Genomic DNA, 19616 nt, shown 5'->3' on the forward strand with positions numbered 1-19616 from the left:
GGATCATCATGAAGGAGAGTACAAAGAAGCCTGTAAGTCTGGGCAGACACATTTATGATCAATGGCTCTTTCCTTTGGCTGTTTTCTGCCTGGTTGGAGAAATTCTGGTGTATGCCTGGCTGATGGTTTGGGGTGAACAGAGGATAGTATTGCTGTGTACTGGGGATTGCTGGGACACGCTCTCCTTCCCACGGAGCCCCACATCAAAACCTCCAGGGGAAAGACTGATTTCAGCACGGTTTGTGGCTTGTAAACACACATACAATGGTGTTTATATTCACATGTGTATATACACATATACATAAACACACCTGAGAACCACTGGTTTCCTGGGCTGAGATTTTGCTTTCTAATGTGAAATCTGATTTTGAGTAATTTTTTTAATTTTCCTTCTCCCTTAATGTCCTATAATGAAACTAAAGAACTAACAGAATGAAACTCTGACTAAAAATTAACTTCGGGTGACAGATTAGGTTAAAATCACGAGGGTGTAAGAATTACCAGACTGAAAATTTTCCTACCCGTGCCTGATTTAAGGAAACTCACAAAGACAGGACTAAAATGCTCCATAGCCATCACTGCGTGCAGCAACTGCGAAGGCAGGGTAGGCTTCATATGCTGCGTATGTGGCCAAATCCTGTCCCATCGTCACTGCCTGTTTGAGCTGAGTGGCTGTGACTGCTGAGGCAGCATTAGCAATGGTGTATCCTGCGAGGGGAAACAGAAAGAGAAGAAATGCGGATTCATGAAAAGGCATTAAAAATCTACCACTGCCTAGTGTTTGTTTTTAGCGGGAAGGCTGTTGTCAACAGGAATCATGTAGGAAACAATTCATTAAAGGGAAGACAGGTGTTCTTCACACAGCTCACCACACGTTACAAAGGAAAAGAAGCACTGCAGAGAAAACTTGGTCATCTTTCTAGAGAAGACATTGGCACAGCTGGGGAAAAACGTGGCTCTGACATCCTTTGTGGCCCAAATACATGCAATTTGGGACAGCCGTGTTAGAGAGGAGGGAAAATGCTCTATGCAGTATAAAGGAGAAAATATTTAGCAAACTGGATTTTTTTCCTATCGGTTTCTAATGGGAAACGTGGACTCAAGGCTTTGAAATTTTCTATGGGAAAATGTTAGCTTTGCTGATTCAAAATGAATCACTGGGAAAACAAACATCATTTGGGGATGCTTTGTCTGAAAGCAGAGTATATATAGTAACTCATCAACTGGACCACAGTATTTTGCTGTGAGTGAATAAAGAATTGAGATGATGCTCCAAAGTGGGCAGAGTAACTGGAGTGCCTGTTGGCTCTGCTACAAGACTACACCTCCCAGATCCAAAATCTTTGACCAAACCAATGGGATTGACTCAAGGTCAGTCAGATCTGCAGTTTTCTTGGGGCAGGAAATGGAGATATCAGGCAATGCAGGAGTATGTTGCCTCATTGAAGGTGGTACCTTGGGGGGAAGCTTGAGGAATTCATGATGACTTCAATGTTGTTGTCACTTATAGTATTTTCTTTCCATCAGCAAAGTGAGGTGCAATTTGGTTGGGAATTAAGAAATATGTTGTTTAAGATGTGTCTGGCACAATCCTGAGAGAAATGAGCTGCTACCTGGGCATGGCCTGATCTATGTGGGGCTCCAGTGAGTGCAGGCCAAGCACTGGTGTGTGCTGCTGGCAGAAATATTAATGTGTGTCTATTTGTTGAGTTTCCAAGACAAATAAATAAGGGTGGATGAAAGAAAAATGAGAGATTATAATTAAGCAGTAAGTGGGGACTGGATTCAATAAAGAGCCCATTTGGTTTCCACACTGCGGAAGCTTGCACAAACCCAGACAAATTGATTTTTCTGTGGCTTTTGTGGACTCCTGTGGCAGGAAGACGGATAGATTTTTTTTTTTAATCCATCCTTGAGACACTCCAAACAATTCAGTAGTACTGACTAATGCATTCCTCATGTGCAGCTTGGCAAATGCTATTCCCACTACATCAGAATACCCATTACACTGGAGAGCAAAACGCGATGGCTGCAAGCTGGATTCCTGTACCTGGCTTATATTTTTCATGATTTCCCAAACTCTTTTGGGTCGTTACAAGAGTTCTTGGGAAAAACAAACCTCCCTGTAGAGGTGGGAGAAAAATGGGATCAGATCTGGCTTTCACGTCTGTGCCATTTTTTTTGGCAAGTGAAACTCAGTGTGTTGATTCAAAGGGAGCTGGAATGCTAGAAGAGGATGACTGATCATGGATCAGTCAACTAGAGTGGCACTGGCTTGGGCATAGCCATCAAGTCCACAGAGGTGATGCATCACGGATGTGGAAAGCATCTGGTCCTGTGTCCTTCTTGGCGCTCCCATTGAAGGGAGGCATCTGCAACTCAGCAGCCATGAGTGTGTTAATTCCTGACACATATAAGGAATAATGTAGGAAAAATAACAGCACTATACAGACACTGATATACCTGGAAAAGCTGGTGCTGCAGGAGGTACCTCTGCTCCTTCAGTGGGAATCCCCAGTGTCTGCAGGGTGTACTCTGCGGCGTAGGTTTTGGCTTCATCGATATAGGCGCTGAGCTTGGGAGGTGTGAAGGGATGGCTGTGAACACAACAACCTATTAACTTTTTTTTTTCCTCTCTCTAGGCCTTTCCTACGTAATATTTTAATCCAGCCATAGTTGGCATGATATCACATATCGAATAGAAACACTGTGTTATTGTGCTGATGCATTAACACTGCCTCGCTCCTTGTAGCAGCCCGGCTTATTCACTGAGATTATCAGTCCTGTGTTCGTTTTGATCACAACATCTTTTCAGAGCGTGCTATTCTCACTCCAAAGGAAACCCTGCTGCAGTCTTTCCTTCTCATTAAAATATACTACAAACAGTGTTTCAGATCAGAAGTGCTTAAGATCATATTTGAGGCCTAATTAGCATCATGTTCCTACCAGCTGTTTTCTTTTCCCTTTGTGGACTATTGTATGTTTCATTTTCCTTCTAATATGCACTCCTTTGCCTGCTGATTTCTAGCTGTTTGTAACTCCTGAACCACCATAAGGAGCCTACTAAACATGGCAGAAATCATTATTGTTTTTTTTTGTTTTCTTTTTAGCTTGTGGATGATTTTCTCCCTAAACAAAACGAAACAAAAAAACAACCAACAAAATAACCCTGGAAATAGAACACGTGCCACTGTGTTTTGCAGACAGATGTTATGTTAAATATGCTTTTAAAAATTTCAGAAAACTTAGATAGTTACGTACATGGTGGGGTTCTGGCTGGCGAGGGCAGGGATGGTGATTTTGTACAGGAAGAGCTGTCTTTGGTCTTGGCCAATTGCAGAGTGCAGCTGGTAAACAGGCTGTCCCCAGTTATTCTTCTGGCAGATTTCTTCCAAGATCTATGAAGAAGAAGGGATTCGCTGAGGTTAATTGCTGCATGTAGCCTCCTGCCCCAACTTCAGCCCCTGCACTGCCCAACCTCCTCCCTGGAGGAGGGTTTTCCAGGGTGCAGAGGCAGGTTCCTCAGGTCTCAATGTAAAAGTAAACCACAGATAAGATATTACAGCTCACCTTGAAATACAAGATCCATCTAACATATTATACCTTAAAAATGCCTCAATTCTAGAAGCTAATCGTTACCTCATTAAGTTGGAAGTCATTTTGCTGATTAGCCATTTCATTCTGTAATTTCTATTATCTGCACAGTTCTATCTGAATTCTCCCCAAAAGCTCCATCTATGTATGTCTTTTAATGTTCTAAAAGTACCACAGTTGCATTTATCTTCACTGCTCTGGTGCCTCCCTCCCTCAATGGGTACAGTGTAAAGAAAGAAGAAAAGTCTGTGTTTCCATCCAATTAATTATTCAGGCTTCAATAGACGATTTCTGTTCCTCGTTTGAAAGAGAAATGCTGAATCGCATTGCCCTTGGACTGAGCACAGCTTATTCCACAGTAATTGGGAATCACTCTCTGGAAACGCTCTTGGTTTTACTTTGTATTCTTAGTTTTAACCCACAGGCTCTCTGTCCCATTTGGGTCTGATGCCATGCCATGCTTCTGTGCTCCCCCACCAGCTGTGGGGGTAGCTGCACCGCACTCACTGCTCAGCTGAGTAGTCGCTGAGTCTTGGGGCTTTTCCTACTTGAGCAGAGGGTGGGGTCTCCCCAGCCATTTTTCAGTGCAGGAAGGATCTGCATCTCAGTGACACAGGAAGGCAATTTGGAACTCCAAAGCAGGACAGAAGATCAAAAGTTGTGATTGTCTATTGAAATAGGAATGTCCCCAGGCATGAAGCTGAGAACTGGGTTGTACCGGAGATCCTCAGTACCTACAGTCTAAACCTTCCTGCAGCACACCTTATTTAAAAACTACGTGTAAAATGTAAATGTTAATGCTGCTTTACATCTTGTAGATATAGCTCTGAAGTTTGCTGCTCTGTGCATGTACCCCACCCAGTTAATCAGATTTCTTGGCTGCAGTGACAACTGTTCCCTGCTGTCCCAAAGTCTCTGTACGGATGTTGTTTTTGCCATGTTACATCACCATGTAAATTCTCAGTAATGGAAATGCATTTATAAAGATGGAGGTAAGCATCAGGGACCAGCTCACAGGTATGAATGAGGCTGTCTTGAAATAAGCTGGACTGAGTGGGATGTGCTGTTGTGAAATGGCAGTAGTGAGCAATTAGGGAACTCAGCTGTTGGCAAAATATGCCCCCCAAAATTGGTGTTGCGAGTGGTCAGTGCTGTTTCTGTGTTGTCTGGCACACACTGACCTGGCAGTGGAAGGGTTCATCGTGGGTTGGAAGAGCAAAAATGCTGAACTACACCTGCTTTAAGGCAGTGCAGCAACGGTCAGGCTATTTCACCCCTCTTATACATTGGTAACTTGGAGTAAAGAACAGTGAAACTGTGCAGGGGAAGGAAAAATCCATTCTGCAGGTTTCTGAAGGAGAAAAGGTTGTTTTATAGACATTTGGTAAATGGAGTGCTGTGTCAGTTTAAATGTTATCAGAGATACATTTTCATATCCAGGGTGCAACTTCTTGGATGATTCAAATGGAGGGGAGCTGCTGGAAGAGAAGTGTCCTGTGAAACCTTGGGACCTTTTCTGGGTTTGTTCTGCTCCATCCCTAGCTGTCAATCTGGATCTCACTGCCATGCACACAACCATGCCACAGGCTCCTCATGCACCCTGAGCTGCAGCATTTGGCCGGCTATTGTCCCATGGTTATTCTTGGGACACGAATCTATGACTTGGGATTTTGTCTCTCAGCTTCAGTCAAGCCCTGCTCTCTTGCCATGTCACAGGAGACAGCATGAGCTTATGTGCATACACACACCTAGATGATGTACTCCATTATTTTTCCTTCTTTGTACTGCATTGGAGTAATAGCACTGTGGCAGCAGAGCTCTGTGCAGTGCCAGGGCCAGTTTGGAAAACAGATGATTCTATTTTTTTTTTTTCCCAGCAAAGACGCTATTATTTTTCTATTTGTGCGAAATAGTTCCTTTTTGAAGTCCCAAAGTACGCATTTTATTTATTGTGTCTGTTTTAGTTGAGTATTTCTTTACTCCACAGTGTTTTTAAGGATGGAGAATCATAATTGGATTTCATCATGTACCCGTGGGAGCTCATAAGAATTTGCCTCAAAGGAGAGTGGGAAGTGTCCTCCAGCAAGGCAATTGCACACTGCAGGATGCAAATAGTGCTATTATCGTTGTTTCACGTATTTAAAGATTTATGAATGGATGTAGTTTTCAATCACCAATGCAAATTCAAGCAGGGGCTGTTTTTCTGGTAGCAACTTAGGCTAAGTTCCCTGGCCCACCTTTCCTGCACGTACCTGAGGAGCAAGTTTGACGCCTTGGGGCTTTAGTGTGACGTGGTTCATCGGCGTGAGCTCCATTCCTGGCAAGAGGTCGTAGAGTTTATCCTCTCCCCTCTTTTCTCCTTTGAGCTGGTATCCACGCCCCAGGCCCGTGTACACCAGATAGCCGCGACCTCCCAGTCCTCTAACTCCCGCAGCCCCTACAGGTACATTCATGTAAATTTCTAGGAATGTAAGAAGGCATTAAACTGAATCAAATCACCGGAAAAGTTACCCTGATTGTCCCTGCAATGGAAAAGTTAGGCTCACTGACTTTTGGCTTGGGAAGCTGGAGTTTGGGAAGGAGGTAGGCAGGTGCCCCCAGCAGCCTATTGCTGTGGCTCGGCATCGTTGTTGCATCTTTTGGATCTGGAATGGGTGGAAGTGTGAAGTGCTGGGGGAACCCTGCTTCCTCTTGACCCAGTTCCATCTCCTGTGCCCTAAGCAGCCAAGAGGAAGTGCAACTTTCCACACAAGTCAGTTTTTACTTTGTGACACCTTTCTGACCAGATTTGTAATCAAGAGTTAAGTATCTCTCACCACTCACCAATATAAATTCAGTTTCTAGAGGAACTTAGATATTTGACAACTCCTCCCTTATATGAAACAAAGCCTAGTTTTCAACCCCCATTACATTTTTGTTTAAAGAACCATGCTTGGGAGTTTGGGGAGAATGAAAGGCAAGAGAGGGCTGGTGGGCTGGCACCTTAGCCGCATTGAGATCCCTTCGGCTACAGGGCTGAAGGCACGAGGTTGCTACCACTGGCACTATCTTTGAAAGACAGACCAAGGGTATGTCTCTCTTTTTTTTTTTTATTGCCCCCAAACTTAATTCTGCATGTACCAGAGGTTGGGTTGCCTGAGTGTGGGGATTTGCTTTGGTCCCAAATGTCCCATATGAACCCATATGGGTTCAAAGACAGAATCTCAGCTACCTTCGTAAATATTCTGTTTTCATAGGCTATTATTGTTAGATTAAAATTAATCAAAATACTGTTTGATAAAATTATCATATAATTATAATAAATATTTACAAAAATTATTATATGTTTTAAAAAAATCACATATCCCAAAGCACAATATTAATTTCTTGTTTGTTGATTTATTTCTGTTCTGGTTCCTCACACTGCTTCATCACAGTTTTAAACTCCCTAGGAAATGCTGCAGCTTTGGGTCAGAAAGCACTTGGACTGGTAAAAATTTCCTTGTAGTTTTTGAAGCGAAGGGGATCTACTGCAAAGGGCACAGCCTGTGGCCAGTTGATGGAGCTGGCTTTGAAGGGCAAGGAAAATTGTGTTACTTGGTTTTCCCTGCTGGGGCAAAACCAGGAGGATTCTCAACTTATTTACCCTGGAAGGAGAGAGATCTGGAAGCTGTTTCAAGCTCGTTCTGGGGACTGGTTATTTTTTCATTCCCTGATTAGTCTGCTGGAATATGACCATGCCTTTTGGGAAGGACAGTGACTACAAACTCTTTCCTATCCCTCTTTCAAAGGGATGCAGGATCCAGGGCAAGGCCAAAGCACAGAACTGAACAAGGGAATAGCCTCCAACCACAGGAAGAGTTAGCTTGCTAGAGCTGAGTATTGTCAAGACTGGAGTTACCTCTGATGGATGGGGGACGGATGATGCTCCTGCTGCTGAGGCCTTTGGTGGCTGGGAAGTGGAGGTTGGGTATGGCTGCATAGGCTTGGGGTGCGTAGAACACTGGGGCACCCAAGTAGGTGGCAGCAGGGTCGTAGACATGTCCAAAGGCATAGGTATATTCTCCCTGCAGCATGGCTCCTCTGCCACCCGTGCCCCGGGTATATCGAACATAGCTGTCCTTGTCAACGGGTTTGGCTAATGTCACCTCAATGGGGGACCCATCCAGCACCTGCACACCAGAGGAAGCGCAAGGGTGAGGCAGTCTCCAAAATACAAGAGGATTATCCTAAGAAGGCAGCTTCCCCGTGTGGTTTATTAATAAAATGGGAAAACTGAGAAAACTACCCAAACCTGAACCCTCCCATGGATGGAAAAAGGCATTGGGTAAATGAATATTCAACCTGGATAGAGCATCCAGCCCTGACGCCAGCCAGCAGGGGCTATTTAACTGAATTAGCAAAGTTGTGAAACCTTTTGAAAAGTTTCCCTTCCCTCCAAAGCAGTATGTAGATCATCCGGATTATAAGTTCTCCTATGGGACACAGCAGTAGCACTAAGAATAGGAGCGGGGTTAACACCTCTTTGGGAAAAACTCTTGCATTACAGCACCGTGAATTGCATGCAGTGCAAAAAAGTACTAAGTACAGGAAGCTCCTTGCAAGTCTGCCTCCAAATTTAGAGCAGATGTTTAGAGTTGACCTTGTTTGTCCCTCTCTGCCATTCACATGCTTTCTCTTCCAGTGTTTCTGTTGGTGAACGTGAACTAAGCATGAGAGCACAAGCCGAGGGAACTCAAAACCATTCTTTTTCTAGATCTCATTTTGGCACTGCTTTGTCTTCTTTTTTTCATTTCTTTTCTTTTCTTTTCTTTTCTTTTCTTTTCTTTTCTTTTCTTTTCTTTTCTTTTCTTTTCTTTTCTTTTCTTTTCTTTTCTTTTCTTTTCTTTTCTTTTCTTTTCTTTTCTTTTCTTTTCTTTTCTTTTCTTTTTTTTTTTTTTTCCCCACGATAAAATCTACCTGTGGACTGAAAAAAGCTAGGACCTTCAGGATGTTTTTGTAACTAATAAGCTAGGCAGCTTTGTTTTAGCTACATTATATGTATTATTGTGTAAATAAGTCCCACAAATTCATGTTTACAGCAGCTTTACCTTCCCATTCAAGGCTTTCATAGCATCGACTGCATCTTCTCTTTTATTAAAGTGCACAAAGGCATAGTCTCTGATTTTCTTTACTCTCTCTACTGCACCTATGGAAAACATTGGAATATCAGTTGAAAATGTGTGTTTGTTGGAAAGTATAGATCAGAATGAGCAATTGTGTTGGGCTGCGAACCCTTGGAGAGCAAAAGCTAAGTGGAAGAGTGAAAGTGTATGGTTTCTTCATACGTCTTAAGATGTATATACCATGGAAAAATGAAGACAATGGCTGTATGATTTCAAGTAAAATAGAAACACTTTTTGTTCAGACAACATCGAGATTGCCATTAAACCGAAGTGGTTTGATCCTGTCCAAAATACTCTGAGGCTGTCTTTGGTTTTATGTCTCCCTTCTGTAACGGATTCTCAGGACCTGAAGGGCTGAGCAAGGCACCTGGGACCTGGTTAGCTACAAGTCACAGTACTGTGTGTGATCACCATCTCTGTTTTCATACGCACTTGGTATGAACTTACACCCCCAAACATATCTTGGAAATACAGCTAACAGATCCAGAATTACTCTTCTATTGCTTTCTTCCCTTTTAAAGCTGAACTGGTATACAGGGAAATATGTTATTGCTGCAAGAAAGCACTTACTTAAATAACTGCAGAAGAAAAAATATTTAGAGGGAAACATTAGGAGCTCCAGGGGACTAAATGAAGTCTGTCCCAACCCACAGCTAGAGCAGCCTGTACGTCTGCAAAATGGCAATGAGACGATAAGCAGCCCTTTGTGTCCCCCTGGGATCAGTTATTTTCTAAGCCCAAAATTACAGGCACTGTATGCTGATGCCTTGTTTACAAGTCAAGATTTTAATTAACTCTCTGGGTTTTGAAAATTTCCCTTCCTCTCCTTGAAAGCATGTTGCATTATTGAACCTAGCTTTTAGCATCACCCCACTTGAGCTGCTGAAGGCTGGAGCCCATTTAACTGAATGGAAAATTCTCCAGGGAAGGGGATTTTTGCTGAGCTCTTGGGAGCGGGGGCAGGGCTTTTCGGTGATGCCTGTTTCTAAAGAAGCCCTTCAGCTCTGGATTTGGCACAGATGTAAGGGTAATACTTATAGGGTATTATGACTTGGGATGCATAAGTAGTGTTCCTGGTGGCAGCTAACTGAAGCAGGAGGTGAATCACTGCAGCCTCTTGCTGCCTTGTTTGATCGTATTCTCAGTAGAATTCAGCATTTAGATAGATTTGATGAAGAGCAGTTGTTTTAAATCACAGCTGTTATTTCTGTCATCATTCCTTTCTGTAGATGAAGGAAGCTGAAATTACCCAGTTGTTTTACTAAGTCATTTAAAGGAAGACACAAATGACTCAAAATCATTTTTATGACATGGGTATCCCCACGCATCACTTTGGATCTCTTCCAGTTGCCAGTTGTCATAAAAAGGGTGATAGTGTCAGTAGCTGGGAATTTAGCAGCCCTTAGTGGAATGACATGGTGTGCATGTTGGATAGGAGTTCAGCCTAAGGACAATTTTTGTGGCATTACACGCAAACATTTTATAGTGGAAAAACTGTTATTTTTGTCTCTTCTTTTGGCATTTTATGAATGAAAAATTATTTCCATTTGCAGTAGCTGTACTTACTTAAGGGCTACTATGTCACTGAGTTCCTACCTTGTTTGATGTTGTTGAACTCCTTCTCTATGGTCTCTTCTGTGGTTGAGAGCATGAGGTTCCTCACATAGAGAATTTTTACTGATGACATAGTGTCTTCATCCACCTCCACTTCTGGCTCTGCCCAGTCAACAGCAATAGGGTGTCCCCACAGTTGAATCCTTCCTTTAAAGGATTGACATCGTCAGTGCCAGACAGGCTTTGTTCCTCTCACTTCTGCTCACAGAGTATTTCGTATGCAGTGTCAACAGTAGAGTAGGACAATTCTACAAAAGGAACTGAACGAAGTCTTTCTAGCAGAAAGTACTGCCTTTCAGTTAACTCATTTCCAAAAACAGATGCTCCCACTTTCAACGTACTCCCACTAACACCTTAGATGCTGCAGAAATGCAGCAGCCGGAATTTTTAAAAGTGAAAATACGGCATGACTCACTAGCATCTGCATTCCCTGAAGCACTCTCTAAGGGAAATATTTTCATGAATATACTTCTCTTCTAAAGATCCCTGTTGGATGCAAATTTTTAATTCCCTAGATAATTGAAAAGGGATCCAGAAGTCCCATTGGATGAAGTGAAATAGTAAAAGTAAAGATGTCCCTATGTGCAAGTATTTGAAGTTGCATGGGCAAGTGCAATTGGGTGAAGTTGCAGCAGGAGTAGAAAAAGGGGAAACAAAAAATAATGAGGTTGTGGAGGAGAAGCAATATGGGTTTTATACACAAGGGACTGAGCTGTTGAGGGGCAGAAAATAAAAGGAACAAATGAAGAGATAGTTAAAAACTATGTCATCGTGTTATCAATCACATTGAAGTCCGTCATCATCTGCATGGAGTTACCTAACCCATTAAGTAATTGATTAGCCAATTAGTGATATTCAATACATAATGAAAACTGATGGCTACAGCTTTGCCTCAAAGCCATGTGATGTTGCAATAACCATTGCTGCCTAGTCCATTCTGTCTCCTGCAAGGAGACCTTTTCCCACTGCTCTTCAAGAGTGGCTGAAATAAGGCCTCTCCTCAAAACCCAGAGCTGTACATCTGCTGTCTCCTGTGACCTGCTTTTTCTCTGACAGTTTTTATCAGCCCAGCAAACCATGGCGTTGGATGCACAGTAAGGACCATTCTCTGACTTGTAAATATGATCACTGCTGGATATTCCCCCAAAAGAATGAAATGTCTGTCTCCTTTGAACATTTCCCTAAAAAGAGTAACCAGGCCTGTCTGTGGTTTTCTTTTTCTTCTTTTATCTTTATGACGTGAAGCTTGGGTCCTCCAAGACCCGAAAACATACTAAAACTTAGGAGAAGCTTGCAGAGAGAAAGTGAAACTCTCAGTAAGCGTTTTTGGAGAGATCTTAAAAATGGCATCTCCACTTGGATTATATACCTAGGATGGGATGGGAGCTCCAAAATACAAGAAAATTTGAGAGAAGAGGTAGAATTTGGAGACCTGTTTCTTTTTTTTTTTTCTTTTTTTTTTTTTTTCTCTGTAATAAGACTGAAAAGTTGAAGAAACAAAATGCGAACGTTCTACTCCTTGCTGGGAAGGCTTGTGAATTAGCTAGGATCTGCAGAGGTCCATGGGATTTACATTCAGGTTTTTGTGCTGCTCAGTCTGACGTGGGAAGAAAAAGATGGCAGCTAACAGCAGCCAGCTAAAATAAAATCATAGAATCATAGAATGGTTTGGGTTGGAAGAGACCTTTAAGATCATCTAGTTCCACCCCCCCTGCTACAGGCAGGGACACCTTCCACCAGACCAGGTCGCTTAGTCAGGTAATGCTCCTTTTTCAATGTTGCCATTTTCAGCTAAGTGGCCAAAATAATGACCTGGCTGATTCGTAGTAAGAAAGTAAGCTTGGTTCCTGCACTATCAGCTTGCTAGAACCCAGGCTTCTCCTATCTTCTTATTCAACCTGGAGATAAGACAAGGTTTTCATAAATAGCATTTTACTTCTTGAGCTTTTCTACCTCTTCTACATGCTCCCTCAGAAAGAAGAGAGTGTCAAAGAAATACCTTAATAATTATATTCTATTTCACGTTCATCCAGTGCATCAGCTGGAGACACAATTCAGTCCTGGCTTGAAACTTTTTTCAAACTCCTCCCGTATGTTTGCAACTTCAGAAGACTCTGGCTCCTGCTCAGGTCTATCAGAAATGTCCCTGCATTTGTAATCACTAGCACACTGTACAGGGCTGCTCATGGCTACACGCTCATTCCCATCTGTTTCACTGTCTCTGCTCAGGATTTCAAATGTATTGCTCCCTCAAGGCTGCCATCAGTGCAGGTGCCTGTCTTTGCTTCTTCCTTCTTTCTCAATATAGAATTCATGACAAAGCTGTGCTGAGGCAAAAACTAACAGTAAGCATTCTTCTAACTAGGAGTATGCTATACTGATGCAGAAAGCACAGAATACAAAGAAAAAGAGTCAGTGTGAGATATCTCTCTATAGCTAATACTAAGATAGATACTAACACTTGAAAACCTGCTCATTTTTGACAAGATGACTTTAAAGACATGATTTTAATGGACCATCATATAGAAAGAATTAAAGATTGGTGAGCTTGATGAGAGAGGGACAAGTCTCAAAGCAGGTTTATTTAATACTTTCATCAGCAAGTGAGCTGGCTTTGACAAAGCAGTACTGGAGCTGCTGAGCAACCAAAAGCATGAGAAAAAAAACAATAGTGGAATCAATGCAAATGCAATTAAGTATTACCTTTGTTTATCACCTATCAATCCTCTCTGCTTCACAATGACCCCAGCACTAAATGACATAGAATTATTATCAATGTTATTTATATTCTAGAACAATTCCTCTTTTGAGGTTTCTTTCCTAGATGAAAAATACTAGTTTTCAGGAGCATCCTCAGTACATTTTCAAAGCTGAGTATGTTCCTAGATCCTTCCCCAAGTGATGCTTCCCAAGTGATCATAGATGTTTTATTTGGAAACTAGGTGAACACAGGATAATATATATCCTGTAACAGGGCTGAATGGATACGCACAGCTAGATCCATCTAGCTATATTTTAATCATTTCAGGTTCCTAAATGAGGTGCCTGGCGAATGAGCATGGCAGCAAATTAGGGTCTGCAGAGTCCCCTATACCATACGCCAGATTAAGGGCATCTCCAGCAGCCAGCCCAGCATACCAGGGACCTCCTTGCTTAAAGTGAATCATTGGCAACCAAGATGAGAAACCAAGCAGTGTTTGCTTTCTTGGTTACATAGTTGGAGATTTCTGTACTGCAAGGTGCATACATGCATCTGCTACACTGAAGCTGCCCCTACCGCCCTCAGCACCTGTACAAACCTGGGAGCAATTTTCTCCTGGCCATTGCTGCTGCCCGGTGGCTTTCATATTCCACAAAAGCAAAGCCCCGGTTTTTGGTTTTATCAGCTGCACTAGGGTACACAATGACATCCACGACTCCGTCTGTAACTTTCTTCATCTCTGCTAAAATTTCCTCTCTTTTCTTCGTTTTGGGGATCCCCCCCACAAACAGGCGGCAGTTGTCCACGCTGGCACAGACTCCGAGTAGACGCCCATTCCTGTGGATAAATGACATTGCTGGCTAATCAGGAGCACTTGGAGAGAGGGAAAAAAAAATCTCCTTTTTGTCCCAAAACACAAGCCGTTTGGAATGGAAATTCAGGTGATCTTGCTCAGTGCAAGGGTTTAGATCCAAAGTGAAGGCTCTGCTATATTTGACATCAAAGTAAAGCAGGGAATTGAGAAGAAACCTGAGCAAAATTTTCCTTTTGACTCCTGGGATTCTCCCTTCTACTAATTCCAAAAACAGCTGCTACTGGGTAATTACACAGACCAACTAGACATCTCAGGGACTCTTGATTTGCCATCAGTGTAAGCCAGATTTGTTTTGTCCACCATGACTCATAGCTTCATAGTGAGCCTCACAGCTGGGATTTTGGGAGAAAGAAAATCCCTTGTTACGAGGACACACTATTTCAGAGTTTACTGATGCCCATTGCTGTGCAGACTGCAAGGAAAAATTTCCTACTGGGCACTTTGCTCACTACTTTGTGCTCTAAGTACCTCCTGCAGGTCTTGAGAAGTAAAAACTTTGAATTTAACTTCTTTAGAACAGTCTTTGGAACAAGCAGAATAAGAGGAGGAGGTAGAAGTGGCTCAAGTCTGATATGTAAGACCCTCCAGCCTCTGATAAAAATCTCATTTCCATACTCCCTTTTGTACCTTGCAACTTGCTCATTCTTAGGGCTGCTGGTAAAGCAAACACAATCACAATTTAGAACAAATAAAATAAGAGCCTTAAAATTGGTTGATCTCCAAATGCTTCTAAGCAGAGACATCTACTCATCCCACTTTGAACTGGAAAAAAATCAACTAGAGATGAAATCAAAACAAAACGTATTGATAGATCCATATGTTGTTGATTTCTGTGTGTTTTGTTCCCCATTTTTAGTCACAAACAGGAGGAATTTTTCTGTTTCTACCTATTAAGAAATGTCACTGTTTTGTCAATTGGTTTTTATCATATTTTGTTGGGTTTTTTTGCAATTGCTCTGTTTCTCTGAATGTATCTGCAGTACAGCTCAAGTGAGACACTGTGGATAGGAATATATCAGCAAAAGCCCAGAAGGAAACATAACAACAGTGGTTCAATGTCTGTTAATTTGATTCAAAGCAAAATATTTTTTCCAGATATTTAGTTTATCTTTAAAGAAGAAATATCCTGCAAAAGATTTTGAGACTGAGTGCTATGCACTGCCTTTGGACTAGAGTATAAAGCAATGACTGCACAGGCAAATAAACAGTGACTTCCTACAAAGTTTAAGTATCTAAAGAAGCTTTCTTTAGGCTGTTGGGACAAAAATTAATTAACACAGATTAATACAGCATGTGATTTAAAGTAGAAGTGAAAGTGTTTGCCATGCTTACCTAATTTCATAATTATTGAGTTGCTTTATTGCATTCCTTGCCTCCTGTTTATTTGAGAAGGTTACAAATGCATAGCCCCTATTGTTGCCATTGAAGTCCATCATCATTCTCATTTCATAGATTTTGCCAATCTGTAAATCAGAAGAAAAGTCATTCCTTAAAGAGATGTTCGCCTGAAAGGTGGAGAGGTGTTTCAACAAGGCTAGATGCTTCCTTGGCTATATCATGCCAGAACTCTTTGGATACTTCTGTCTACAGATAATCATCTATATTCTAATGAACGATTAATATACTGAGTCACAATTCTACTTTCTTGCCTTTTTTTCTGATAAATGGAAAAAATCATTAAAAACGGCTGAAAGTGCATAAGTGAGAAGAGTCGTGGGAGGGAGGAGTTAAAGGGGAGTTTGGCACTGACTCTAGCAGCTCCGGGATTTCTGTTCTCTTCCCATCAAGGAGTCTGTGCTCTAGTTTTGAGATACAGTAGAGACACCAGGAAAAAAAAGGGTCTGAAACTGGAAGGCTGAGGGGCAGCATTAGGACTGCATGGTCATTGGCATCTGAATGGTATCATCTGCTCAGGTTTGTGTGCAGCAGTTGGATGGGTATGTCCATTTCCTAGGTGGAGGGAGGCTTGTTTTATACAGCTAAACAAATATAGGGAGAACAATGTCCCTCATACTCTAAGCAGGACCAGTTCTAGCAATAGATCAGACCTGGTCACGGAGGGAAGGCATCGTGGCAGGAGGTCAGAAGGGCTGCCATTAAACCAAGGGCAGTCTGGGACAGATAACTTCTAGTTGAGGTTGGAAAGGCAGAGCTGAGCATCTATAATCTCTGCTCAGTGATTGCCTGCCACGAAGCCTTACTTTTTCACACAGGGGTATAAGTTCATCCTCAAAAAGGTCTCGAGGCAGTTTCCCAATGAAGATCTCACACCCCCTCTCTGGCGGAGGGCCGTCCCAGCCGGGGGGTGGGCCACCGTATTTCCTTTGCCCATTTTCCTACCGTGGAAAAAAGAAAAAGAACTGTTTAAATGCAGACTTCAAACGAGGACATCATCAACCCCTTATGAGGAATGAAATTTATGACACACGCCATTACCAGAGTGCTTGAGGCAAACACCCTCCTTCCTCTCAAGGAGCAATCCTTATGGACTCAAGAAAAGAGAACACAAGATACTGTCCCACCATCAAATCTGTGCCCAGAGTATCCCAGATACTATGCTGGTGAAAGGTCTGATTTGTACCTAGCTGAATTTTTCTAAGAAACATGCATCAGTACCTTCAGCGAGAGACTGCTGTCACAACTCATATGTCTGGAGACAAACACCCTCTCAGACAATTTGGGGCAAAGGAGACACCTGGCTAGCCAGGACTTTCTTTATGCAAGGAGCAGGACTTGGCACCCAGTGATACCCAAAGACGTGACGAGCCAATTATTTCCACTTAGCCTACGTTTGTCCTAGGCTAGTGTCTCTCTGGTATCCTGTCCTATTTTAAACCACCTTTACTATACTTCTCCTCTTTTCCTTCATTTCTATGCTTTCTTTCTCTTTCTTTCTGTCCCTTTTTCTCCATTCCTCTCTTTCTCTTCCCTTCTTCCTCCTATCTTCTCCACTTCTCTCCTTTCCCTCTCCTGCTGTCTTTTTCTTGCAGTGATGTCTTGTGTCCAGAGGGCTGACACTTCGGTTAATTTTCTCTTTTTGTCTATTTTCTATAGTCATTTCCCACCCTGGATTATTCCAGGAAAGAGAATGACTGAATGGATGACTTACCAAGAAAGCATGAAGGACTTAAGTTTACAGCAAGCAGGGGTTCTTTCAGGAAAATAAGAATATACCACAATCAATTTCAGTTTTCCTAACCCTGTAACCAGCCCTAAATTATTCACGCTCATTCCTGTTTTGCAAATAGGTCCAGCATATTGATGGAGGTATTTGAAATTACCAATTAATTTTCACAGCAAAACTAATGAGAAGATCATGATGTTTATGGCTATTTCTCTGATCTCAGTTTACTGAACTGAGCACAGTGATGGCACAAGATGTTCTGTCTCTTGAGCCATTTGTTAGAATCGATGGCTGTATATTTTGTTATGGTTGTCTGTGCTCTTCACTGACAGGTTGGCTGGAAGAAGCCTTTGGTCATCTAGAGAAATGCTCATCTCATAAGTAACAATCTGAAAAGGGCGGCATAATTTTAGCATCCTGTTTTAAGTTGAGTGAGAGACAAGTGGTTAACATTTTTCATTTTGTCAAAATATGTGGGAGCTTATATGCTGGGAGAGAAAAAGTCTATTCTCAGTCCAGAGCATCTTCATTTGTGGCTTCAAGGCAGCATCTCACCAAACTCATCTTGATGAGGTCTTGGAAGGAAAGGAGAATTTCAAGAAAAAGAAAAGAGAGAAAATGTTAAGTTTGAAAGAAAGGGAGAGGTAGGAAGAAAGAAGAAGGCTCTGGGTGGGTGAGTAGGCAGAAATCTGTGGTTTAGGAATGAGCTATTGCCAGATGTAATTGTACAAAAGTCTGAAAATCAGGATAAAGAAAATCACAGGAAGTCTAATACAGAGAGATGCTACTTATCTTCTCCTGTATGACAGAAAGGCTCCTTGAGTGCAGCAATCCCAGCTGTCAGCCTGGTCTGGGGGCATGCACAGAATGAAGGGTTATATGAAAATGCTTTTTCCCAGGAGTCTCAGCTTTTACTTTGGACTTTTGTGCCCTCTAGTGCTATGCAAAGCGAGCCCAAGTTCATGGCAACCACCAGCCTAAAGTTCACCATTTTCAGTTCCTTCTTCCAGGATGCAAGGTCAGTCATATTACTACCCAATGCTTTTGAAAAAGGAGTTTGTTTTGGTCATGCTGACTAAGGAAGACTTATTGAAATGATTTTGAAGGACCTGCCCACTCTGTATGTGCTATAACCAGAGGAGGCTTTGTGCTTGGAGACCCTGAAGGCCGTACTGAGTGCAAACCTTTGGTTTTGGGCATGAGACACCTGCACTTTTATGCATGCAAAGGTAGATCTGGGTCTCACACACTGAACTTACCATGACCAAATCTGGACCCAAGCTCCCCTGAATTTTTGCTTAGTGGGTTTGCTCTGCTCCACTGACACTGCAGCCACAGCACGTAGACAGTTATACTAACCACTCCCAAAACATAGCTGTGCTCTGTTGTTATTTCACCCCTACCATAGTTTGTCAGGAGGAATCCAGTGCTGCTGCGCGAAAGACAGCCCCTATTATACACAGATCTGTGTAATATGTGGATTAGAGAAAACCAGAGACAGAGGAAGAAGCAAGGAACGCTTCATGTGTGCAGATTCACTGCACGAGCCCCTGGTGCTTCATGATGAAACCAGACACTGCACATGAAAGGACGTGACTGTGAGTTCCTACCTGGATCAAATTATATCCCGTTCGCTGAATTAATGCACGGAGGGCGGCTTCTTTCTGTGTGCCGGTCAATCCATCCCCGGATTTGTGATTTGATTCCATTGTGAGTGATTATCAGCAAAAAATCAGGTTAATTAGGGGTGCTCACTGTAATCAAATTTAAGATAAATTAAATAAATTAATATGGCTAGGAGGAGAAAGTCCACTCTCCTGAGAAAGCTAACAGGATCATTCTTCATAAGTCAGTCAGTTTGAGATTCAAAAAATGAAAAAATAAAACCAACTACAGACCATGTAATAAAGAAAAATATCCCCCTCTTCCCCGGTGCTTGAAAATAAACAGGATTAAAACGTGGAAACAGATTTTGTCCAGTGAGATTGCACACATGTGTATGTGTGTTAGGAGGGAAATGAGTGCAGGGTGCCTGCCCTTACTTTAACCACACGTCAGTGAGTCCTCCCTGCCACAGCACCCAGCTGGTGCTGGAAAGGAGTCTGGTACAAGCCGTGTCCAGTGCTCTGTGATACATGAGACATGGGGCCAGATGTGGCCTGTTTTTGAGAACTCAGGAACATGGGAGTGCTCAGACCTGTATCTAAGTTCAGGGCGGAGACAACCCTGGGTTCAGATGTTTTGATTCAGAACTGCAGTTTTAAATAATACCTAATTGAAGATTTTTTTTTTTTTTTAAGTTTATTTTTTGGGCCATAAATACCATAAAGCTGAAATCTGCAACTGAATTGGGCCACACATGCTGGCATGGGGATTTCTGAGAACTCACAGCTTACAATTTCAGGTTGCACTCAATGGTGAGCTTTGAGTCTATGCAAGCATCATGGGTCTGCAGATGTCATGCTCAGCTCGAGGACGTCTGCTTAATGACAGATTTTGGAGCTATTTATTCTTGGGTTTGTGGGTTGCTTTGTCTCTGATTTTGTCCTGTTCAAATGATCTCTG

At 42.3% G+C, this 19616-nt stretch overlaps 1 protein-coding gene across 2 annotated transcripts; it reads right to left on the minus strand.

Annotated features, from left to right (window-relative positions):
• Positions 1–556: 556 nt before the first annotated feature.
• On the minus strand, positions 557–18760 carry A1CF (APOBEC1 complementation factor; the record flags this gene model as incomplete). 2 transcript variants are annotated; one of them, XM_079536574.1, is made up of 11 exons in its annotated part: positions 557–708; positions 2464–2597; positions 3262–3398; positions 5847–6031; positions 7475–7745; positions 8664–8761; positions 10335–10495; positions 13648–13890; positions 15260–15390; positions 16129–16263; positions 18662–18760. In XM_079536574.1, 11 exons carry the CDS (start codon positions 18758–18760, stop codon positions 557–559), a joined length of 1746 nt encoding a protein of 581 aa, XP_079392700.1. The 2 variants fall into 2 exon arrangements, with proteins under 2 accessions (XP_079392700.1, XP_079392699.1); XM_079536573.1 differs by having other exon boundaries at positions 5847–6055.
• Positions 18761–19616: the final 856 nt, after the last annotated feature.

Source organism: Tetrao urogallus (assembly GCF_951394365.1).
Source record: "Tetrao urogallus genome assembly, chromosome: 5".
NCBI lineage: Eukaryota > Metazoa > Chordata > Aves > Galliformes > Phasianidae > Tetrao > Tetrao urogallus.